Raw genomic sequence first — 25986 nt, 5'->3', positions numbered from 1 at the left:
GTGACAGAGCCTGCACTAGACATGGAGGACAGGTAGGGAGTGACAGAGCCTGCACTAGACATGGAGGACAGGTAGGGAGTGACAGCTTGCACTGCTGCACTACACATGGAGGACAGGTGGAGAGTGACATAGTCTGCACTAGACATGGAGGACAGGTAGGGAGTGACAGAGCCTACATTAGACATGGAGGACAGGTAGGGAGTGACAGAGCCTGCACTACACATGGAGGACAGGTATAGAGTGACAGAGCCTGCACTACACATGGAGGACAGGTAGGGAGTGACAGAGCCTGCACTAGACATGGAGGACAGGTAGGGAGTGACAGAGCCTGCACTAGACATGGAGGATAGGTAGGGAGTGACAGAGCCTGCACTAGACATGGAGGACAGGTAGGGAGTGACAGAGCCTGCACTACACATGGAGGACAGGTAGGGAGTGACAGAGCCTGCACAAGACATGGAGGACAGGTAGGGAGTGACAGAGCCTACACTAGACATGGAGGACAGGTAGGGAGTGACAGAGCCTGCACAAGACATGGAGGACAGGTAGAGAGTGACAGAGCCTGCACTAGACATGGAGGACAGGTAGAGAGTGACAGAGCCTGCACTAGACATGGAGGACAGGTAGGGAGTGGCAGAGCCTGCACTAGACATGGAGGACAGGTAGGGAGTGACAGAGCCTGCACAAGACATGGAGGACAGGTAGGGAGTGACAGAGCCTGCACTAGACATGGAGGACAGGTAGGGAGTGACAGAGCCTGCACTAGACATGGAGGACAGGTAGGGAGTGACAGAGCCTGCACTAGACATGGAGGACAGGTATGGAGTGACAGAGCCTGCGCTACACATGGAGGACAGGTAATAATAATAATAATCTTTATTTTTATATAGCGCTAACATATTCCGCAGCGCTTTACAGATTGCACACCTTATCATTGCTGTCCCCGATGGGGCTCACAATCTAAATTCCCTATCAATATGTCTTTGGAATGTGGGAGGAAACCGGAGTACCCGGAGGAAACCCACGCAAACACGGAGAGAACATATAAACTATTTGCAGATGTTGTCCTTGGTGGGGTTTGAACCCAGGACTCCAGCGCTGCAAGGCTGCAGTGCTAACCACTGCGCCACCGTGCTGCCCACGATCAGGTCAGGTTGGGAGTGACAGAGCCTGCACTAGACATGGAGGACAGGTAGGGAGTGACAGAGCCTGCACTACACATGGAGGACAGGTATAGAGTGCAAGAGCCTGCTCTACACATGGAGGAAAGGTAGGGAGTGACAGAGCCTGCACTATACATGGAGGACAGGTAGGGAGTGACAGAGCCTGCACCAGACATGGAGGACAGGTAGAGAGTGACAGAGCCTGCACTAGACATAAAGGGCAGGTAGAGAGTGACAAAGTCGGCAATAGACATGGAGGACAGGTAGGGAGTGACAGCTTGCACTGCTGCACTACACATGGAGGACAGGTGGAGAGTGACATAGCCTGCACTAGACATGGAGGACAGGTAGGGAGTGACAAAGCCTGGACTGCACATGGAGGACAGGTATAGAGTGACAGAGTCTGCACTACACAAGGACAGGTAGGGAGTGACAGAATCTGCACTACACATGGAGGACAGGTAGAGAGTGACAGAGCCTGCACTAGACATGGAGGACAGGTAGCGAGTGACAGAGTCTGCACTACACATGGAGGATAGGTAGAGAGTGACAGAGCCTGCACTAGACATGGAGGACAGGTAGAGAGTGACAGAGCCTGCACTAGACATGGAGGACAGGTAGGGAGTGACAGAGCCTGCACTAGACATGGAGGACAGGTAGGGAGTGACAGAGCCTGCACTAGACATGGAGGACAGGTAGAGAGTGACAGAGCCTGCACTAGACATGGAGGACAGGTAGGGAGTGACAGAGCCTGCACTAGACATGGAGGACAGGTAGAGAGTGACAGAGCCTGCACTAGACATGGAGGACAGGTAGGGAGTGACAGAGCCTGCACAAGACATGGAGGACAGGTAGAGAGTGACAGAGCCTGCACTAGACATGGAGGACAGGTAGGGAGTGACAGAGCCTTCACTAGACATGGAGGACAAATAGGGAGTGACAGAGCCTGGACTGCACATGGAGGACAGGTGGAGAGTGACATAGCCTGCACTAGACATGGAGGACAGGTAGGGAGTGAAAAAGCCTGGACTGCACATGGAGGACAGGTATAGAGTGACAGAGTCTGCACTACACAAGGACAGGTAGGGAGTGACAGAATCTGCACTACACATGGAGGACAGGTAGAGAGTGACAGAGCCTGCACTAGACATGGAGGACAGGTAGCGAGTGACAGAGTCTGCACTACACATGGAGGATAGGTAGAGAGTGACAGAGTCTGCACTACACATGGAGGACAGGTAGAGAGTGACTGAGTCTGCACTACACATGGAGGACAGGTAGAGAGTGACAGAGCCTGCACTAGACATGGAGGACAGGTAGCGAGTGACAGAGTCTGCACTACACATGGAGGATAGGTAGAGAGTAACAGAGTCTGCACTACACATGGAGGACAGGTAGCGAGTGACAGAGTCTGCACTACACATGGAGGATAGGTAGAGAGTGACAGAGTCTGCACCACACATGGAGGATAGGTAGAGAGTGACAGAGCCTGCACTAGACATGGAGGACAGGTAGGGAGTGACAGAGCCTGCACTAGACATGGAGGACAGGTAGAGAGTGACACAGCCTGCACTAGACATGGAGGACAGGTAGGGAGTGACAGAGCCTGCACTAGACATGGAGGACAGGTAGGGAGTGACAGAGCCTGCACTAGACATGGAGGACAGGTAGGGAGTGACAGCTTGCACTGCTGCACTACACATGGAGGACAGGTGGAGAGTGACATAGTCTGCACTAGACATGGAGGACAGGTAGGGAGTGACAAAGCCTGGACTGCACATGGAGGACAGGTATAGAGTGACAGAGTCTGCACTACACAAGGACAGGTAGGGAGTGACAGAATCTGCACTACACATGGAGGACAGGTAGAGAGTGACAGAGCCTGCACTAGACATGGAGGACAGGTAGCGAGTGACAGAGTCTGCACTACACATGGAGGATAGGTAGAGAGTGACAGAGCCTGCACTAGACATGGAGGACAGGTAGAGAGTGACAGAGCCTGCACTAGACATGGAGGACAGGTAGGGAGTGACAGAGCCTGCACTAGACATGGAGGACAGGTAGGGAGTGACAGAGCCTGCACTAGACATGGAGGACAGGTAGAGAGTGACAGAGCCTGCACTAGACATGGAGGACAGGTAGGGAGTGACAGAGCCTGCACTAGACATGGAGGACAGGTAGAGAGTGACAGAGCCTGCACTACTCATGGAGGACAGGTATAGAGTGCAAGAGCCTGCTCTACACATGGAGGAAAGGTAGGGAGTGACAGAGCCTGCACTATACATGGAGGACAGGTAGGGAGTGACAGAGCCTGCACCAGACATGGAGGACAGGTAGAGAGTGACAGAGCCTGCACTAGACATAAAGGGCAGGTAGAGAGTGACAAAGTCGGCAATAGACATGGAGGACAGGTAGGGAGTGACAGCTTGCACTGCTGCACTACACATGGAGGACAGGTGGAGAGTGACATAGCCTGCACTAGACATGGAGGACAGGTAGGGAGTGACAAAGCCTGGACTGCACATGGAGGACAGGTATAGAGTGACAGAGTCTGCACTACACAAGGACAGGTAGGGAGTGACAGAATCTGCACTACACATGGAGGACAGGTAGAGAGTGACAGAGCCTGCACTAGACATGGAGGACAGGTAGCGAGTGACAGAGTCTGCACTACACATGGAGGATAGGTAGAGAGTGACAGAGCCTGCACTAGACATGGAGGACAGGTAGAGAGTGACAGAGCCTGCACTAGACATGGAGGACAGGTAGGGAGTGACAGAGCCTGCACTAGACATGGAGGACAGGTAGGGAGTGACAGAGCCTGCACTAGACATGGAGGACAGGTAGAGAGTGACAGAGCCTGCACTAGACATGGAGGACAGGTAGGGAGTGACAGAGCCTGCACTAGACATGGAGGACAGGTAGAGAGTGACAGAGCCTGCACTAGACATGGAGGACAGGTAGGGAGTGACAGAGCCTGCACAAGACATGGAGGACAGGTAGAGAGTGACAGAGCCTGCACTAGACATGGAGGACAGGTAGGGAGTGACAGAGCCTTCACTAGACATGGAGGACAAATAGGGAGTGACAGAGCCTGGACTGCACATGGAGGACAGGTGGAGAGTGACATAGCCTGCACTAGACATGGAGGACAGGTAGGGAGTGACAAAGCCTGGACTGCACATGGAGGACAGGTATAGAGTGACAGAGTCTGCACTACACAAGGACAGGTAGGGAGTGACAGAATCTGCACTACACATGGAGGACAGGTAGAGAGTGACAGAGCCTGCACTAGACATGGAGGACAGGTAGCGAGTGACAGAGTCTGCACTACACATGGAGGATAGGTAGAGAGTGACAGAGTCTGCACTACACATGGAGGACAGGTAGAGAGTGACAGAGTCTGCACTACACATGGAGGACAGGTAGAGAGTGACAGAGCCTGCACTAGACATGGAGGACAGGTAGCGAGTGACAGAGTCTGCACTACACATGGAGGATAGGTAGAGAGTAACAGAGTCTGCACTACACATGGAGGACAGGTAGCGAGTGACAGAGTCTGCACTACACATGGAGGATAGGTAGAGAGTGACAGAGTCTGCACCACACATGGAGGATAGGTAGAGAGTGACAGAGCCTGCACTAGACATGGAGGACAGGTAGGGAGTGACAGAGCCTGCACTAGACATGGAGGACAGGTAGAGAGTGACAGAGCCTGCACTAGACATGGAGGACAGGTAGGGAGTGACAGAGCCTGCACTAGACATGGAGGACAGGTAGGGAGTGACAGAGCCTGCACTAGACATGGAGGACAGGTAGGGAGTGACAGCTTGCACTGCTGCACTACACATGGAGGACAGGTGGAGAGTGACATAGTCTGCACTAGACATGGAGGACAGGTAGGGAGTGACAAAGCCTGGACTGCACATGGAGGACAGGTATAGAGTGACAGAGTCTGCACTACACAAGGACAGGTAGGGAGTGACAGAATCTGCACTACACATGGAGGACAGGTAGAGAGTGACAGAGCCTGCACTAGACATGGAGGACAGGTAGCGAGTGACAGAGTCTGCACTACACATGGAGGATAGGTAGAGAGTGACAGAGCCTGCACTAGACATGGAGGACAGGTAGAGAGTGACAGAGCCTGCACTAGACATGGAGGACAGGTAGGGAGTGACAGAGCCTGCACTAGACATGGAGGACAGGTAGGGAGTGACAGAGCCTGCACTAGACATGGAGGACAGGTAGAGAGTGACAGAGCCTGCACTAGACATGGAGGACAGGTAGGGAGTGACAGAGCCTGCACTAGACATGGAGGACAGGTAGAGAGTGACAGAGCCTGCACTAGACATGGAGGACAGGTAGGGAGTGACAGAGCCTGCACAAGACATGGAGGACAGGTAGAGAGTGACAGAGCCTGCACTAGACATGGAGGACAGGTAGGGAGTGACAGAGCCTTCACTAGACATGGAGGACAAATAGGGAGTGACAGAGCCTGGACTGCACATGGAGGACAGGTGGAGAGTGACATAGCCTGCACTAGACATGGAGGACAGGTAGGGAGTGACAAAGCCTGGACTGCACATGGAGGACAGGTATAGAGTGACAGAGTCTGCACTACACAAGGACAGGTAGGGAGTGACAGAATCTGCACTACACATGGAGGACAGGTAGAGAGTGACAGAGCCTGCACTAGACATGGAGGACAGGTAGCGAGTGACAGAGTCTGCACTACACATGGAGGATAGGTAGAGAGTGACAGAGTCTGCACTACACATGGAGGACAGGTAGAGAGTGACAGAGTCTGCACTACACATGGAGGACAGGTAGAGAGTGACAGAGCCTGCACTAGACATGGAGGACAGGTAGCGAGTGACAGAGTCTGCACTACACATGGAGGATAGGTAGAGAGTAACAGAGTCTGCACTACACATGGAGGACAGGTAGCGAGTGACAGAGTCTGCACTACACATGGAGGATAGGTAGAGAGTGACAGAGTCTGCACCACACATGGAGGATAGGTAGAGAGTGACAGAGCCTGCACTAGACATGGAGGACAGGTAGGGAGTGACAGAGCCTGCACTAGACATGGAGGACAGGTAGAGAGTGACAGAGCCTGCACTAGACATGGAGGACAGGTAGGGAGTGACAGAGCCTGCACTAGACATGGAGGACAGGTAGAGAGTGACAGAGCCTGCACTAGACATGGAGGACAGGTAGGGAGTGACAGAGCCTGCACAAGACATGGAGGACAGGTAGAGAGTGACAGAGCCTGCACTAGACATGGAGGATAGGTAGGGAGTGACAGAGCCTGCACTAGACATGGAGGACAGGTAGGGAGTGACAGAGCCTGCACTACACATGGAGGACAGGTAGGGAGTGACAGAGCCTGCACAAGACATGGAGGACAGGTAGGGAGTGACAGGGCCTGCACTAGACATGGAGGACAGGTAGGGAGTGACAGAGCCTGCACAAGACATGGAGGACAGGTATAGAGTGACAGAGCCTGCACTAGACATGGAGGACAGGTAGAGAGTGACAGAGCCTGCACTAGACATGGAGGACAAGTAGGGAGTGACAGAGCCTGCACTAGACATGGAGGACAGGTAGGGAGTGACAGAGCCTGCACAAGACATGGAGGACAGGTAGGGAGTGACAGAGCCTGCACTAGACATGGATGACAGGTAGGGAGTGACAGAGCCTGCACTAGACATGGAGGACAGGTAGAGAGTGACAGAGCCTGCACTAGACATGGAGGACAGGTAGGGAGTGACAGAGCCTGCACTAGACATGGAGGACAGGTAGGGAGTGACAGAGCCTGCACTAGACATGGAGGACAGGTAGGGAGTGACAGAGCCTGCACTAGACATGGAGGACAGGTAGGGAGTGACAGAGCCTGCACTAGACATGGAGGACAGGTATAGAGTGACAGAGCCTGCACTACACATGGAGGACAGGTAGGGAGTGACAGAGCCTACACTAGACATGGAGGACAGGTAGGGAGTGACAGAGCCTACACTAGACATGGAGGACAGGTAGGGAGTGACAGAGCCTGCGCTACACATGGAGGACAGGTAATAATAATAATAATCTTTATTTTTATATAGCGCTAACATATTCCGCAGCGCTTTACAGATTGCACACCTTATCATTGCTGTCCCCGATGGGGCTCACAATCTAAATTCCCTATCAATATGTCTTTGGAATGTGGGAGGAAACCGGAGTACCCGGAGGAAACCCACGCAAACACGGAGAGAACATATAAACTATTTGCAGATGTTGTCCTTGGTGGGGTTTGAACCCAGGACTCCAGCGCTGCAAGGCTGCAGTGCTAACCACTGCGCCACCGTGCTGCCCACGATCAGGTCAGGTTGGGAGTGACAGAGCCTGCACTAGACATGGAGGACAGGTAGGGAGTGACAGAGCCTGCACTACACATGGAGGACAGGTATAGAGTGCAAGAGCCTGCTCTACACATGGAGGAAAGGTAGGGAGTGACAGAGCCTGCACTATACATGGAGGACAGGTAGGGAGTGACAGAGCCTGCACCAGACATGGAGGACAGGTAGAGAGTGACAGAGCCTGCACTAGACATAAAGGGCAGGTAGAGAGTGACAAAGTCGGCAATAGACATGGAGGACAGGTAGGGAGTGACAGCTTGCACTGCTGCACTACACATGGAGGACAGGTGGAGAGTGACATAGCCTGCACTAGACATGGAGGACAGGTAGGGAGTGACAAAGCCTGGACTGCACATGGAGGACAGGTATAGAGTGACAGAGTCTGCACTACACAAGGACAGGTAGGGAGTGACAGAATCTGCACTACACATGGAGGACAGGTAGAGAGTGACAGAGCCTGCACTAGACATGGAGGACAGGTAGCGAGTGACAGAGTCTGCACTACACATGGAGGATAGGTAGAGAGTGACAGAGCCTGCACTAGACATGGAGGACAGGTAGAGAGTGACAGAGCCTGCACTAGACATGGAGGACAGGTAGGGAGTGACAGAGCCTGCACTAGACATGGAGGACAGGTAGGGAGTGACAGAGCCTGCACTAGACATGGAGGACAGGTAGAGAGTGACAGAGCCTGCACTAGACATGGAGGACAGGTAGGGAGTGACAGAGCCTGCACTAGACATGGAGGACAGGTAGAGAGTGACAGAGCCTGCACTAGACATGGAGGACAAATAGGGAGTGACAGAGCCTGGACTGCACATGGAGGACAGGTGGAGAGTGACATAGCCTGCACTAGACATGGAGGACAGGTAGGGAGTGACAAAGCCTGGACTGCACATGGAGGACAGGTATAGAGTGACAGAGTCTGCACTACACAAGGACAGGTAGGGAGTGACAGAATCTGCACTACACATGGAGGACAGGTAGAGAGTGACAGAGCCTGCACTAGACATGGAGGACAAATAGGGAGTGACAGAGCCTGGACTGCACATGGAGGACAGGTGGAGAGTGACATAGCCTGCACTAGACATGGAGGACAGGTAGGGAGTGACAAAGCCTGGACTGCACATGGAGGACAGGTATAGAGTGACAGAGTCTGCACTACACAAGGACAGGTAGGGAGTGACAGAATCTGCACTACACATGGAGGACAGGTAGAGAGTGACAGAGCCTGCACTAGACATGGAGGACAGGTAGCGAGTGACAGAGTCTGCACTACACATGGAGGATAGGTAGAGAGTGACAGAGTCTGCACTACACATGGATGACAGGTAGAGAGTGACAGAGTCTGCACTACACATGGAGGACAGGTAGAGAGTGACAGAGCCTGCACTAGACATGGAGGACAGGTAGCGAGTGACAGAGTCTGCACTACACATGGAGGATAGGTAGAGAGTGACAGAGTCTGCACTACACATGGAGGACAGGTAGCGAGTGACAGAGTCTGCACTACACATGGAGGATAGGTAGAGAGTGACAGAGTCTGCACCACACATGGAGGATAGGTAGAGAGTGACAGAGCCTGCACTAGACATGGAGGACAGGTAGCGAGTGACAGAGCCTGCACTAGACATGGAGGACAGGTAGCGAGTGACAGAGTCTGCACTAGACAGGTGGCCCTATAGTGCGTGACGGACCTCTGTAACAATCTGTATCAGCGTTTCCTATGCTCTTCCAATTTAATATGCGTGTTTTCTCATTTGATACAGGGATGTTTGGCCCCAGGACGCCGATCTCTGAATCCTGTATTCATACACAATGTGTTTAAAGTGATTTTCACATTAAATTAAGAAGCTAAAATCACAAAACTCCATTTTAAGAATTGTTATATTAAAAAATTGTAATGGTAATGATAACACTGTTTTTAGCGATTCCATCAAATATTGTTTTTACTTGTAGTGTTTTGTTACCGGCACAAAGATTATTATCTATCTTATGGCATAATTGTGAATTTGTCTTTTCAGGGAGGAGTGAAAGTCTTAATTACGGGGCCATGGCAGGAAGCCAGCAATAATTATAGCTGTTTGTTTGACCAGATCTCAGTGCCTGCATCTCTTATCCAACCAGGTGTCCTGCGCTGCTACTGCCCAGGTAAGAGACATATAATAAGGAGTTCAGCAAATGCTAGATAAATACCTAATACAGTGAGAAGCTGTGAAATGGTTTATCAGGCCAAACCAAAAACAATGTAATGAAATAATTGTTACTATTATTGTTTGCTACTTGTATTATTACTTGTATTATTGTTATTGTTAGAATTTATATTGCTTTTATTATACAGTGAAGGAAATAAGTATTTGATCCCTTGCTGATTTTGTAAGTTTGCCCACTTACAAAGACATCAACAGTCTATAATTTTAAGAGTTGGTTAATTTTAACATTGATAGATAGAATATAAAAAATAAAGTCCAGAAAATTAGATTGTATAAATTATATACATTTAGTTGCATTTTGCAATGAGAAATAAGTATTTGATCTCCTACCAACCATTAAGAGTTATGGCTCCTACAGACCAGTTAGACCAGTGTTTCTCAACTCCAGTCCTCAAGACCCACCAGCAGGTCATATTTTTAGGATTTCCTTAGTATTGCGTAGGTGATGGAATTAATGCTTGAGCAGGTGATGAAATTATCACCTGTGCAATACTAAGGATATCCTGAAAACGTGTTGGTGGGTCTTGAGGACTGGAGTTGAGAAACACTGAGTTAGATGCTCCTAATCAACTCGAAGCCTGCATTAAAGACAGCTGTCTTACATATTCACCTTTATAAAAGACTCCTGTCCACAGACTCAATCAATCAGACTCTAACCTCTACAACATGGGCAAGACCAAAGAGCTTTATAAGGACAAGATCATAGACCTGCACAAAGCTGGAATGGGCTACAAAACTATAAGTAAGACGCTGGGTGAGAAAGAGACAACTGTTGGTGCAATAGTAAGAAAATTGACAATCATTTTGTATTTTTTCAATCGACTGCGATCTAGGGCACCATGCAAAATCTCACCTCGTGGGGTATCCTTGATCATGAGGAAGGTGAGAGATCAGCCTAAAACTACATGGGGGGAACTTGTTAATGATCTCAAGGCAGCTGGGACCACAGTCACCAGGAAAACCATTGGTAACACATCACGCTGTAAAGGTTTAAAACCCTGCAGTGCCCGCAAGGTCTCCCTGCTCAAGAAGGCACATGTGCAGGCCCATCTGAAGTTTGCCAATGATTCTGTGAGTGATTGGGAGAAGGTGTTGTGGTCTGGTGAGACAAAAATTGAGGTCTTTGGCAATAACTCAACTCGCCGAGTTTGCAGGAAGAGAAATGCTGCCTATTACCCAAAGAACACCGTCCCCACTGACAAGCATGGAGGTGGAAACATGTTTTGGGGATGTTTCTCTGCTAAGGGCACAGGACTACTTCACCACATGAATGGGAGAATGGATGGAGCCATGTTCCATAAAATCCTGAGTGACAACCTCCTTCCCTCCGGCAGGACATTAAAAATGGGTCGCTGCTGGATCTTTCAGCAAGACAAAGACCAAAAACATACAGCCAAGGAAACAAAGGAGTGGCTCAAAAAGAAGCACATGAAGGTCATGGAGCGGCCTAGCCAGACCTTAATCCCATAGAAAACTTATGGAGGAGTTGAAGCTTCGAGTTGCCAAGCGACAGCCTCAAAATCTTAATGATTTAAAGATGATCTGCAAAGAGGAGTGGACCAAAAATCCTCCTGACATGTGCGCAAACCTCATCATCAGCTACAAGAAACGTCTGACTGCTGTGTTTGCCAACAAGGGTTTTGCTTGTTTGCCAGAGGGATCAAATACTTATTTCTTACTGCTAAATGCAAATAAATTTAGATAATTTATACAATGTGATTTTCTGGATTTTATTTTTCATATTCTATCTCTCAATGTTAAAATTAACCTACCCATAAATTATAGACTGTTCATGTCTTTTTCAGTGGGAAAACTTACAAAATCAGCAAGGGATCAAATAATTATATTCTTCACTGTACATTAAAGGAATTCTAACATCTGTTTTATTTTTCCCACTCTAAGAACATCATAAACTAGAAACAGAAACCCAGATTCCAGCAATGTATCACTTATTAGACCTTTGCTTTAGTTGTGATAAAATCATCAATTTACATGCTGCAGCTCTGCTAGTCTTCTTCATGGTGAGCTCTGCCTAATACCGCTTGTACCATTGATTGACAACTTTCTGCCTACACTGTGTATCGGCTGAAAGCTGGCAATGGATGGTGGAAGGAGGTATTAACCCCTTTACTCCCAAGGGTGGTTTGCACGTTAATGACCGGGCTAATTTTTACAATTTTGACCACTGTCCCTTTATGAGGTTATAACTCTGGAACACTTCAACGGATCCCTGTGATTTTGACACTGTTTTCTCATGACATATTGTTCTTCGTGATAGTGGTAAAATTTCTTTGATATTACCTGCGTTTATTTGTGAAAAAAATGGAAATTTGGCGAAAAATTAGAAAATTTCGCAATTTTCCAACTTTGAATTTTTATGCAATTAAATCACAGAGATATGTCACACAACATACTTAAAAAGTAACATTTCCCACAAGTCTACTTTACATCAGCACAATTTTGGAACCAAATTTTTTTTTTGTTAGGGAGTTATAAGGGTTAAAAGTTGGCCAGCAATTTCTCATTTTTACAACACCATTTTTTTTTAGGGACCACATCTCATTTGAAGTCATTTTGAGGGGTCTATATGATAGAAAATACCCAAGTGTGACACAATTCTAAAAACTGCACCCCTCAAGGTTCTCAAAACCACATTCAAGAAGTTTATGAACCCTTCAGATGTTTCACAGGAATTATTGGAATGTTTAAATAAAAATGAACATTTAACTTTTTTTCACAAAAAATTTACTTCAGCTCCAATTTGTTTTATTTTACCAAGGGTAACAGGAGAAAATGAACCCCAAAAGTTGTTGAACAATTTGTCCTGAGTACGCCGATACCCCATATGTGTGGGTAAACCACTGTTTGGGAGCATGGCAGAGCTCGGAAGCGAAGGAGCGCCATTTAACTTTTCAATGCAAAATTGACTGGAATTGGGATGGGACGCCATGTTGCGTTTGGAGAGCCACTGATGTGCCTAAACATTTAAACCCCCCACAAGTGACACCATTTTGGAAAGTAGACCCCCTAAGGAACTTATCTAGAGGTGTGGTGAGCACTTTCACCCACCAAGTGCTTCACAGATGTTTATAATGCAGAGACGTAAAAATAAAAAATCATATTTTTTCACAAAATTGATATTTTCGCCCCCAATTTTTTATTTTCCCAAGGGTAAGAGAAAAAATTGGACCACAGAAGTTGTTGTCCAATTTGTCCTGAGTACGCTGATACCCCATGTGTGGGGGGGAACTGTTATGACCTGGTGGTCAGGACAATAATGGACCTGGTGGTTAAGAGCACACGGAATGACCTGATAGTTACTGATAATAAAGGACAAGCTCTGGGACGTGGGAACTCTGCTGACCGCAATCCCTAAACCTATCAACCACACTAGAAATAGCCGTGGATTGCGCCTAACGCTCCCTATGCAACGCGGCACAGCCTAAGAAACTAGCTAGCCCTGAAGATAGAAAAATAAAGCCTACCTTGACTCAGAGAAATTCCCCAAAGGAAAAGTCAGCCCCCCACATATAATGACTGTGAGTAAAGATGAAAATACAAACACAGAGATGAAATAGATTAAGCAAAGTGAGGCCCGACTTACTGAACAGACCGAGGAAAGGAAAGGTTACTTTGCGGTCAGCACAAAAACCTACAAAAAGACCATGCAGAGGGCGCAAAAAGACCCTCCGCACCGACTCACGGTGCGGAGGCGCTCCCTCTGCGTCCCAGAGCTTCCAGCAAGCAAGACAACAAATTAAATAGCAAGCTGGACAGAAACATAGCAAACCAAAGAAATACAAGCTGGAACTTAGCTTCTGATGGGAAGACAGGTCACAAGAACGATCAAGGAGTGAACTAGACCAATACTGGAACATTGACAGGTGGCATGGAGCAAAGATCTAAGTGGAGTTAAATAGAGCAGCAGCTAACGAATTAACCTCGTCACCTGTGAAAGGAAACTCAGAAACACCCACCAGAGGAAGTCCATGGACAGAACCAGCCGAAGTACCATTCATGACCACAGGAGGGAGCCCGACAACAGAACTCACAACAGGGAACCACTGTTTGGGCGCACGGCAGAGCTCGGAAGGGAAGGAGCACCATTTGACTTTTCAATGCAAAATTGACTGGAATTGAGATGGGACGCCATGTTGCGTTTAGAGAGCCACTGATGTGCCTAAACATTGAAACCCCCCACAATTGACACCACTTTGGAAAGTAGACCCCCTAAGGAACTCATCTAGATGTGTTGTGAGAGCTTTGAACCCCCAAGTGTTTCACTACAGTTTTTTTCCCACAAAAATTACACTTTAGCCCCTAGTTTTGTATTTTCTCAAGGGTAACAGGAGAAATTGGACACAAAAGTTGTTTTCCAATTTATCCTGAGTACGCTTATACCCCATATGTGGGGGGGACCACTGTTTGGGCGCATGGCAGAGCTCGGAAGGGAAGGAGCGTCATTTGGAATGCAGACTTAGGCTAGGTTCACACTAGCGTTGCGCCGCCCTGCGTCGCGACGCACGTAAAAACGCACGCAAACGCGCGCGTTTTGCGACGCGTGCGTCGTTTTTGACGAAAATCGGACGCACAGAAAATGCTACATGTAGCGTTTTCTTGCGTCCGACGCTAGCGTCGGAAACGACGCACGTGGCGAAAAACGCCACCAAAACAACGCACGCGTCCCCTATGTTAAACATAGGGGCGCGTCGCCGCTGCGTCGCCGCTGCGTCGCCGACGCAACGGCGGCGCAACGCTAATGTGAACGTAGCCTTAGATGGATTGGTCTGCAGGCGTCACATTGTGTTTGCAGAGCCTCTAATGTACCTAAACAGTAGAAACCCCCCACAAGTGAGCCCATATTGAAAACTAGACCCCCCAAGGAACTTATCTAGATGTGTTGTGAGAACTTTGAACCCTCAAGTGTTTCACTACAGTTTATAACGCAGAGCCGTGAAAATAAAAAATATTTTTTTTCCACAAAAATTATTTTTTAGCCCCCAGTTTAGTATTTTTCCAAGAGCAACAGTTGAAGTTAGACCCCAAAAGTTGTTGTCCAATTTGTCCTGAGTATGCTGATACCCCATATGTGGGGGAACCACCGTTTGAGCGCATGACAGAGCTCGGAAGGGAAGGAGCGTCATTTGGAATGCAGACTTAGATGGATTGAACTGCAGGCGTCACATTGCATTTGCAGAGCCCTTAATGTACCTAAACAGTAGAAACCACCCACAAGTGACCCCATATTGGAAACTAGACCCCCCAAGGAACTCATCAAGATGTGTTGTGAGAACTTTGAACCCCCAAGTGTTTCACTACACCCTTTTTTTTCCACAAAAATTATTTTTTAGCCCCCAGTTTTGTATTTTCCCAAGGGTAACAGGAGAAATTGGACCCCAAAAGATTTTTCCAATGTGTCCTGAGTATGCTGATACCCCATATGTTGGGGTAAACCCCTTTTTGGGCACACGGGAGAGCTCGGAAGGGAAGGAGCACTGTTTTACTTTTTCAATACAGAATTGGCTGGAATTGAGATCTGACGTCATGTCGCGTTTGGAGAGCCCCTGATGTGCCTAAACAGTGGAAACCCCCAATTATAACTGAAACCCTAATGCAAACACACCCCTAACCCTAATCCCAATGGTAACCCTAACCACAACCCTAACCCTGACACACCCCTAGCCCTAATCCCAGCCCTATTCCCAACCATAAATGTAATCCAAACCCTAACCCTAACTTTAGCCCCAACCCTAACTGTAGCCTTAACCCTAGCCCCAACCCTAACCCTAGCCCTAGCCCTAAACCTAACCCTAAACCTAACCCTAACCGTAGCCCTAACCCTAGCCCTAGCCCTAGCCTTAACCCTAATGGGAAAATGGAAATAAATACTTTTAAAAAATTTTTTATTTTTACCTAACTAAGGGGGTGATGAAGGGGGGTTTGATTTACTTTTATAGCGGGTTTTTTAGCGGATTTTTATGATTGGCAGCTGTCACACACTAAAAGATGCTTTTTATTGCAAAAAATATTTTTTCCGTTACCACATTTTGAGAGCTATAATTTTTCCATATTTTGGTCCACAGAGTCATGTGAGGTCTTGTTTTTTGCGGGATGAGTTGACGTTTTTATTGGTAACATTTTCAGGCACGTGACATTTTTTGATCGCTTTTTATTCCGATTTTTGTGAGGCAGAATAACCAAAAACCAGCTATTCATGAATTTATTTTGGGGGAGGCGTTTATACCGTTCCGCATTTGGTAAAATGGATAAAGCAGTTTTATTCTTTGGGTCAGTACGATTACAGCGATACCTCATTTATTTTTTTTGATGTTTTGGCGCTTTTATACGATAAAAACTATTTTATAGAAAAAATTATTATTTTTGCATCGCTTTATTCTGAGGACTAACTTTTTTATTTTTTCTTTGATGATGCTGTATCATGGCTCATTTTTTTGTGGGACAAGATGACATTTTCATTGGTACCATGGTTATTTATATCCATCTTTTTGATCGCGTGTTATTACACTTTTTGTTTGGCGGTATGATAATAAAGCGTTGTTTTTTGCCTCGTTTTTTTTTTGCGGTGTTCACTGAAAGGGTTAACTAGTGGGACAGTTTTATAGGTCGGGTTGTTACGGACGCGGCGATACTAAATATGTGTACTTTTGTTTTTTTTATTTAGATAAAGAAATGTATTTACAGGAACAATATATATATATTTTTGTTTAGGAATTTTTTTAAATTTTTTTTACACATGTGAATATTTTTTTTTTACACTATAAAATTGCCCCATGGGCATCATGTTATAGTGTAAGATCTCTGATCTGACACTTTGCTGCGCACTGTGTCAGATCAGCGATCTGACGTGCACAGCAGGGAGGCTGTGAAGCCACCTCCCTGCAGGACCCGGATGCAGCCCCGCGGCCATTTTGGAGCCGGGCCTACTGCTGAGAGGAAGTAAGAGACCCTCGCAGCAACGCGATCACATCGCGTTGCTCCGAGGGTCTCAGGGAAGCACGCAGGGAGCCCCCTCCCTGCGCGATGCTTCCCTATACTGCCGGAACACATAGTGCCAGATGTCAGCTGCGATAGTCAGCTGACACCCAGCCGCGATCGGCCGCGCTCCCCCCGTGAGCGCGGCCGATCGCATATGACGTACTATCCCATCAGTGGGCAAACAGGCCCACCCTACCTCGACGGGATAGTACGTCTAATGTCACAAAGGGGTTAACCACGAGCTCATGAATACCTAGGTGTCATGTCGGATGCTGTTCACACTAGGGCGTCCGACAGACAGTGGTAATTCCACATTTGTTCACTATACGCTCAGTGGCGCCGGCTAAATTTTATTCAGGTTTTCCAGGGTTAATCTGGCTGGTAATCTGTTTGGAGGCTGGGTCACGCCCGTGGCCTTTAAATAGTCATTCTGGACTTTGGGCGTCGCCGATTATAGATTGTCTTGTACCTGGTGATCTCGGTCTGGAGTGGTGGTCTAGGAGTTGAAGTATCGTATCTGGTGGTGTATTATCCTTTGTCATATTTCTCCTTCCTATATTTGTGTTTATTTTTGCCCTGTGCACATTATAGTGTTTTCCTGTGTGTCTGCGGCGTGGTGCATTTTTAGTTTTCCCTATCTGTACTTTCTGTGTAGGTTGGTGTGTGGTCTTATCACTGGGTGGCGGGTGGAGGTTTCAGCATAGGGCTGAAACAGGAGTCAGGGTCAGGCCTGGCGGCCCAGACAAGCACACCATCAGTGTAAATTCTGGGAGAGGGACAGACAGGGTTTTCCCTAGTCTGAGGGATATCGCAGGGGCCCGGGTAATCAGCTTTAGTCTACCCAATACCCCCGTGACACTAGGACTACATAGGAGGTATTCATCATTGAGAAGACTAGCAGAGCTGCATTAGACACACAATAGTGTTTTGTCAAAACGATAGCAAGAAGTTCAGATTTAGAATCAGGTTCAGACATAATTATCATAATAAGTATTACAATTATAATTACTTTTTCTATGCTCATACAAAATAATAACTGTAATTATTTTGTATTCCTTGTACTACTACTTTGTAACAAATTAGTGATGTGTAATATTTGTTATCATAATTATCATTTTTATTATTGACATACGATTACTGCAATTATCTTTATTAAAACATAGAGATATATATTAAAGGGAACCTGTCAGCAGGATCTTGCTGGAGAAGAAAAAAAATGTCCTCTACCAAGATGGCGCCGCTCACGCATGCGCAATAGCAACTGCTGACGATCACGATCCCCGGGAGCTGCAAGGTATCTTTTTATTCAATATAACCAACGTGACACTGTGTGTTGGTTACTATGTGCAGTCCTGCTGACAGGTTCCTTTAAAGGTATCTAGGAGCTAATACATGATGCCCAATCTGCGGGAAGCATGTATCCAGCACTGGCTGTAGTATTATTTCAGTCATATACAGCATACGTGACTCTGAGACGCTGTAGCATTTCAGAAAAATAAACACTTTAAGGGCTGCTGGGCACCGAGCCTCACAGGAGACTAGTCAGACAGGCGGGTCTCCGGTGGTTTCTCCCGGTCCACAGCTATGCACTGACAGATCTCTCTATACAGGCAAACAGTGTTATTAAAGGAATGGGTGGACTACCGCATTAAGGCAGGTTATTAAACTTGGAGTAATTCAGTTTGGCAAAGCAAAGTCTTAGGGGCAAACTACAATCTACAAATTTATCAGTGGGCTGAAAAGAGATTTTTCTAATGATCTTTTTATACCTAGGCTTGTGACAGTGACAAGGGGGCATCCTCTGCGTCTAGAAAAAAGAGCGTTCAATCATAATCACAGGTGCAGATTCTTTACAGTAAGAGCAGTGAGACTATGGAACTCTCTGCCACATGATGTTGTAATGGATGATTCACTACGAAAATTCAAGGACGGTCTGGATGCTTTTCTTGAAAGTTCTAATATTACAATGTCATGATCCGTTCCAGAGTTTAGTCCTGTCTTCTCTTTTTCCTGGCGGACCATGTCAAGGGCTAACTTTGCTCTGCCTCATTCTGGGTTCAGGTTTGCTATTTAGCTCCCATGAATCCTGCTGGCAGTGTCAGCTATAGTTCTGTCTTCGGCATGTGAACCTGACTCTGCTAAATCTTGATTTGCCCTGCTGTGATCCCTGACTTGTCCCGTGTTTGTTTACCCCCTCTGTCTGCCTTTTCCCATCGTTTTTCTGTTTATTTGCTTCATTCTCCGTTTCTGACCTCCTGGCTTGGCTATTGACTCCGTTACTGTTTGTCCCTATTGTACCATATATTGCCCGTTCTGGTTTACTGATCTCTTGCTACGTCCTGAGTATCCGTTCTGTCTAATTATTTTGTACTGACGTGCTATCTCGTGCTTTGACTTGGCTTGTCTGACTACTCTCTCGCCACTTGGTGGCGTCTGTTCTGCTGCTCTGTGTGTGCAGTCTCACTTCCCTCTCAAGCTCCCCCTGGTGGAGGTTTCGCTGTACTGCACTGCAGCAGCATGGCATACAAGTTATGGGCACCAGATTCTGTGATGTGGCGTTGATCCAGGGAACTCATCTGATTGCCGTATGTGGAGTCAAAAAGGAGTTTTCCCCTAATGTGGAGCAATTAGTATATGCCCATTGGGGTTTTTACCCTACTTTGTATCAACATGTTAGGCTTTAGGTTGAACTTGATGGACTTTAGGCTACCTTCAACCTTTAAAAACTATGAAGCTATCAAACTTGTCACTAGCAGAGCAGGGGGAGAAGCCAAAGGCTCTAAAATTGTTTTTCTTCCCATCCACACCTTGGAGATGCATTTTAATGCACACCTGAAACACATTGCTTTTTTGTGTAGCATCATGGGAAAGTCTCAAGAAATCAGCCAAGATATCAGGAAGGGAATTGTGGCATTGCACAAGTCTTGTTCATCCTTGTGATACTGTACATACCCAAGAAACAGACAGATTAATTGCTAAACAAAATTTCCCCGCTGTTATAGTAACTCTTGATATATTACTGTTACTAATAGAGCTTTGAAGGTTATGATTATAACATTTTCTTGGGCAGACAGTAAATCTGTCCTACTTATAGGAATAAATGCATACAATAAATTGTAGCCTAATGTATTTAGGAAATTAATCAGTATTTGAATAACTCTGCTCCAGGGAATAAGTGGATATTGTGTAAGCGGAAGGCCATAATGGTAGATATAGCAATCTAGAAGGACTGGAATTGCTGTATTACACAGACCCATCTGGTTCAGCTCAGAGATCAAGGACCTATTTACTGCAAATAATATTTGGCACAAGGGAGGAAAAGACTTTGTTGGTTTATTTATTTATTTTTCTATATATCGGTAGAAATTCTCTTTAAAGGCATGGGTTCACTGGAGTGCAGTAGCTAACATATTACCGGTAATACGTAATTTTCTTTGCATTTTTGCTTCCCTTATACATAAAAGCCCCTTTGGAATTGCCTCTGGATTACTCCAATCATTGGTAATTAAGCTTCTATTTATAACGACTTCTATATGTGGAACTAGTTTGCAGCTCTCATTATTATAGGAAGGCAATCAATACAGGGGGCTTAATTGTCATGAGCAGAGCTGGAGTGGATCAAGGCCAATTCTCCCATGAGGCAAGATGTAGACCTTGTCTCAAGTGGTAGCAAAATACCCTCCTCATTATAGAAGATGTTATTACCTTCCTGGATAACAGCACATAGGTGTAATGCAAAGTTTCTGGGACAGAAAACCAAAGGGTAAAACTTTAGAACATAACTTGTAACACATATAATTAACCCCTTCATGACGGAGTAATTTTCGTTTTTACGTTTTCATTTTTCCCTCTCCTTCTTCCCAGAGCCATAACTTTTTTAGCATTCAGCTAAAGTCCTAGAATGAGCGCCTTCTAGGACCTGAGGAATGACGTCGCGGCTTCTGATTGGTCGCGTGGCGGTCACATGGGCGGCACGCGACCAATCAGAAGCCGGGACGTCATTCCACAGGTCCTGAAGGCGCGCATTTTGAAGAAAGAAGCCGTGCCGGACGCCGGATCCTCCCGCTGATGTCCAGGGGCCGCCGGAGAGGTGAATATAACAATATTTTTTATTTTAATTCTTTATTTTACACTTTAATATGGATCCCAGGGCCTGAAGGAGAGTTTCCTCTCCTTCAGACCCTGGGATCCATGAGGATACATTCCGATACTTGATGTCCCATTGACTTGTATTGGTATCGGATATCGGTATCGGCGATATCCGATATTTTTCGGGTATCGGCCGATACTATCCGATACCGATACTTTCAAGTATCGGACGGTATCGCTCAACACTAGTCATTACGAGTTCATAGATACCAAACATATCTAGGTTCTTTTTTAACTAAAAAGTGGTGAAAAAAAATTCCAAAAAAATAAATTGTGCCATTTTCCGATATCTGTAACGTCTCCATTTTTCATGATTTGGGGTTTGGGTGAGGGCTTATTTTTTGCGCGCCGAGCTGACGTTTTTAATGATACCATTTTGATGCAGATTTGATCTTTTGATCACCTGTTATTGCATTTTAATTGATTGTCGTGGAGACCAAAAAAAAGTAATTTTGACGTTTTGACTTTTTTTCTCGCTACGCCGTTTAGTGATCAGATTAATACTCTTTTTTTAATTGATAGATTGGGCGATTCTGAATGCGATGATACCAAATATGTGTATGTTTGATATTTTCTTTCTTTTATTTTGAATGGGGCGAAAGGGGGGTGATTTGAACTTTTACATTTTTTTTATTTTTTTATATTTTTAAAACATTTTTTTTTTTTACTTTTGGCATGCTTCAATAGTCTCCATAGGAGACTAGAAGCTGCCATAACTCGATTGGCTCTGCTACACAGGCAATGATCAAATCACCTGTATGTAGCAGAATTACTTGCTATGAGCGCCGACCACCAGGCGGTACTCATAGCAAGCCGGCAGTGACAAACATAAAGGGCCGCAACAGACCTCTGGTTGTCATGCCAACCCATCGATGATCCGCGATCATGTGACAGGGGTCACCTATGGGCGAATTTACGGTGTGCTTGCCGGAAGCGCGTGTTAAATGCCGCTGTCAGAATTTGACGATGGCATTTAACGGGTTAACAGCCATGGGTGGATCACGATTCCTCCTGCGGCTGTTAGCAGCACATGTCACCTGTTCAAAACAGGTATTGTTCTAAGTACCAAAATATTTTGGAATAGTCTTACCACATCTAGAAGATTGCTCAAAGAGTTGTTCTACAAAGTCTCGGATTGGGGGCAATTCCCGTCTACACCTACAATACAAAGTCATATGCACATCTAAGCCAGTAGTAAATGATCTTGGGGAAATTGCAGAGCTTGCACCGTGAGCGACAGTCTTGTTTAGTGGGTGCAGCATGAGGAGGACAGTGTGGAGATAAGGACAGTGTGGAAGCCATAGTTCACAAGAGAGTAGTATGGTGTGGTTGGTATAATTGATAAAGAGATGATGTGGTGATTGTGGTTCATAAGGGAATACAGTGTGGACAGTATATAAGGGAGGACAGTGTAGAGGTAATATTTTATAGGAGGGACAGCGTGGTGTCGTATGCAGCAAGCACAGGGAGAGGCAATTGTTTATTCAGGGACACAGAATAAGACTTATTTATTGCACAGCGTGGACAGATATTTTTATTCAGGAGCATTATAATGACACTGACACCAAGGAGGGAAGTCTGCAAAGGCAAACTAGGCCTGGGAAAAATCATCATGCCGTCTGGACCAGATGTGATGAAAGGGAATAGAACAACTCCAATCAAAGAAGATGCCATCTGTAAAGTGTCCATTTACATTGGCCAATTGTAACCTTAGAGTGACTGCTGACCAGCTATATGAAGGTGATTGGCAGTTCATAGCTTGTTCAGACAGGCAGCTCATTCATGCATGCAGAACGATCGTTAACATGATTGTTCAGTGGGCCTAGAATAGGAAAATAATCTGCAGTCCGAAATCATCCATGCCACATCCTTATCTCCCCAAACAATCATCTGTTGGGTACTACCCCATACACAGTAAATTGTTTGTACTGTATATGGTTTGGGGGGTTGATCTTACTGACAGGTTCCCTTTAAGATGCAATTCCATTAACTCTTGATATCATTGGTGAAAACAGAAGTCTTCTTGTTTGGAATGTTGAGAAATAATAGCTATTACCATAAAGATTTGGAATCAAGCCACAAATACATTTACTATAGGAAGAACTTTCTCCTGGGGTTAATGCCGCTCATTCCAGAATATTACAATTAGAATTCAATTGACCTAAATCAGAGTTTATAAAACTGTGATGCAGTAACGCAGCTAGAGTGTAACGGGCCCTAGTGCAATATTTGAACCTGCATGTTTTCCGATGTATGGGCCATTGTAGCATTTTAGATCCTATAAAGACTTAAGTGTTCGCTCAACATACAATGATATCCCCCATCCCGGTGCCTTCCTGTAATAATTTCCCCCATCCTGATGCCGTGTTGTAATAATGTCCCTGTGAAGGAAGGCACCAGATACATCATGCAGAATCCCACCACTACCACCACATGTGAAGGATGGCACCAGAGATATCACGCAGAATCTCGCTGCCACCACTTGTGACAAACCTGCACCCCGCCACCCGCCTGACGTCACTATTACGTCCGAGGGATCACATGGTACGTTCTTCTCACTTGTTCTAATGTGACATTACGTACCCCCTGTGGACACATAAGGTCACCTTGGCACAGTTTTATACAGACACCCCCTGTCCACACGGGCCCAGAAGGCACAGGGAGCAAGAGGATGTCGCAGACGCAATCACTGACATGGCCTTTTCCTTTAATAATATCTCCCATCATGGTCCCTTCCAGTAATAATGTCCTCCCTCCTGGTACAATGTTCCTTGTTCAATTCCAACACATTTAAAAAAGATAATTCTTCTTACCTACTTCCACTCCCATGACATGCAGTTGACTTTGACTTGCCTGGCATGGCGCATGATGATCATTCGCTGCCCATTACGGTCGTGCTGACATCAGCTGCTGGTCTCTGATTGGCTGGATGCATTTATTGCAGTGCAGAGAGCTAGCGGGTCTCTGCACCACAATAAATTTCAGATAAAGGTACATCATCGGACGCACATTCAGCTGAATGAGGCGCTGTCGTCGGCAGGCCCTTCTCCCGCACAGGCCCGATCACGGTCACACCTCCGTTACGCCCTTGTTATGAGGAATCCCTCTATTCTATATTACACAGTCTCTGGCTTTACCCCGAGCTATCTGACATTCACCTACTAGCAGCAGCATAACATTTCCAGTTAGCCACTTAGCCATTGTAGGGGACTTTTACCACTTGTTGGGACATTACCATTTTCTATTTTTTGAGATTTAATCAATTGCAAATACCCAATTCCAAATTACGGGCAGAACCTCACCCAGGTTCTGCCACAGAACTCCTCTCATTGGTCTAGAAATTTTCCCTATACGCAGTTACATAAGCCCCATGCTTAGCTGTCCCATTTGGTGGATAGCTGTAAGAATACAGGACCATTGGGAGTTATGCTTGTCCTATGTAGACCACTATGAGCCACATTATTTCAATAGTACAAAATATTTTTCTTTGATTTTCTTATTTACGTTGAAAAACAGCACAAACTTATGAGAACAGAAATGGTTTTTCCATGAAAGGTTTGATTTATAAGACAATTGTTTTTCCTTCTGTGACATGGAATGGTAGAGTTGACACCTACTACAAATGCCTTCAAGGAAGAACATCTAAGACAGGACTCTCCATTACTTCAACAGTTAATAGAGAAATGGACCTCGTCTATAAATCATGGCTTTGTGTGTAGACCAGTTATAGCTTTCTGGGTTTTTTTTTTTTGAGGCTATGGTTATTGATCGAGGGAAGTAATTATCCATGCAAAAGTGACATTACAGCCACATTACTGTGTGCAAACACATGGAGAAAGCTACTGGAATTTAGAAGATAAATGGTTGGGTAACATAGGGATGATGAGCATAATTAATAATAAGGTATTATGTGTATGGATTCTAACACGTGATGCTAAAAAAATTTGACTATGGATCGAATTTAAGATTTTCTTATGTCTATTGTCTTCAACCTAAAAGAGAGGATCTTCAATGTCCAAATCTCATGAACCTACTTTGGTACTGCTTCGGGGGCGTACAGAAGTGGCAATCTGCTGTCAGTAGTAGGGAGCAGTCAGACAGCCGTATAAATCAGAGCGAGATCGGAACGCAGTGCACTGACTGGCCGGCTGCTCTCCAGACCTGAGAACAATAGCTTTATGTATGCCTATGTTGCTATCACGCTTGGGTAGGGAGAGCTGCCGGCCAGTCCATGAAATGTATTCCGATCTTACTCCGATTTATACAGTCGTCTGACTGCGCCTGCGCTGAGTGTGGTTGTCAATTGACACCCACATAATTGATGGAAAAGGGACATGTCCTATCCGGAAGGCCATTCATTTTAGTGTAAAATTCATTATACTGATATTTATGAGTATTTTTGTTGTCAATTGCACATTTTGAAAGAATTCTACCCTAAAACCATTTTCAGTTAGCAAAGTGGCAAACATGGTGGGGATCCCTGCCAACTCCAAAATTAAAGGGCCACTGCTACAAAACTGTTATTGCCTTAAAAACCTGTGTAAATGTATATGTACTGTAGTATAAGTGCAATAATATGCTTTCGCCATCTGTCCCAGTTTGCAGCGCTGCTCCAGTCTTCTTCTTACTCACTGGCCAGATCACACTGCGCACTGTCAACAGGAAATCTCTTTTAGGCTGGGGTCACACTTGCGAGTGCAATGCGAGAAACTTGCGCGAGTCTCTTGCCTCAATACCCGGCACTCAGGACGGGAGTGTGTGGCCGCATGTATTTCTATGGAGCTGAACGCTCCGGTCCCAAGTGCCAGCGGCAGTGCCGGGGATTGATGCGCGAGTTTCTCGCATTGCACTCGCAAGTGTGACCCCGGCTTTACAGTGTAAGTCTATGGGGCCTCGTTCTGCCCTTCTTTCAACTCGCATTGTAAGAGCGATTTCTAGATCACACATAGACCCCATTGTGATCTGCCTTGTCGGAATTGCAGTCACATGAGCGAGAAGTGGACCGGATGAGCGCTGGAAACTGGGAAACATGACAATCGGTGAGTGTAGTAACACAATTGC

At 46.2% G+C, this 25986-nt stretch overlaps 1 protein-coding gene across 8 annotated transcripts in view; it reads left to right on the top strand.

The window, feature by feature from the left end:
- Positions 1-25986, top strand: part of CAMTA1 (calmodulin binding transcription activator 1) — a 2164810-nt gene that overhangs the window by 1881652 nt on the left and 257172 nt on the right. For all 8 annotated transcript variants that reach the window (XM_069742031.1, XM_069742030.1, XM_069742026.1 and 5 more), the window contains one exon: positions 9592-9718. In XM_069742031.1, coding sequence (XP_069598132.1) covers positions 9592-9718 — 127 coding nt within the window. The remainder of the gene's footprint in view (positions 1-9591; positions 9719-25986) is intronic.

This window comes from Ranitomeya imitator, chromosome 10 (genome assembly GCF_032444005.1).
Source record: "Ranitomeya imitator isolate aRanImi1 chromosome 10, aRanImi1.pri, whole genome shotgun sequence".
NCBI lineage: Eukaryota > Metazoa > Chordata > Amphibia > Anura > Dendrobatidae > Ranitomeya > Ranitomeya imitator.
The sequence above is the reverse complement of the archived record's forward strand: the minus strand, read 5'-3'. Positions and strand labels throughout refer to the sequence as shown.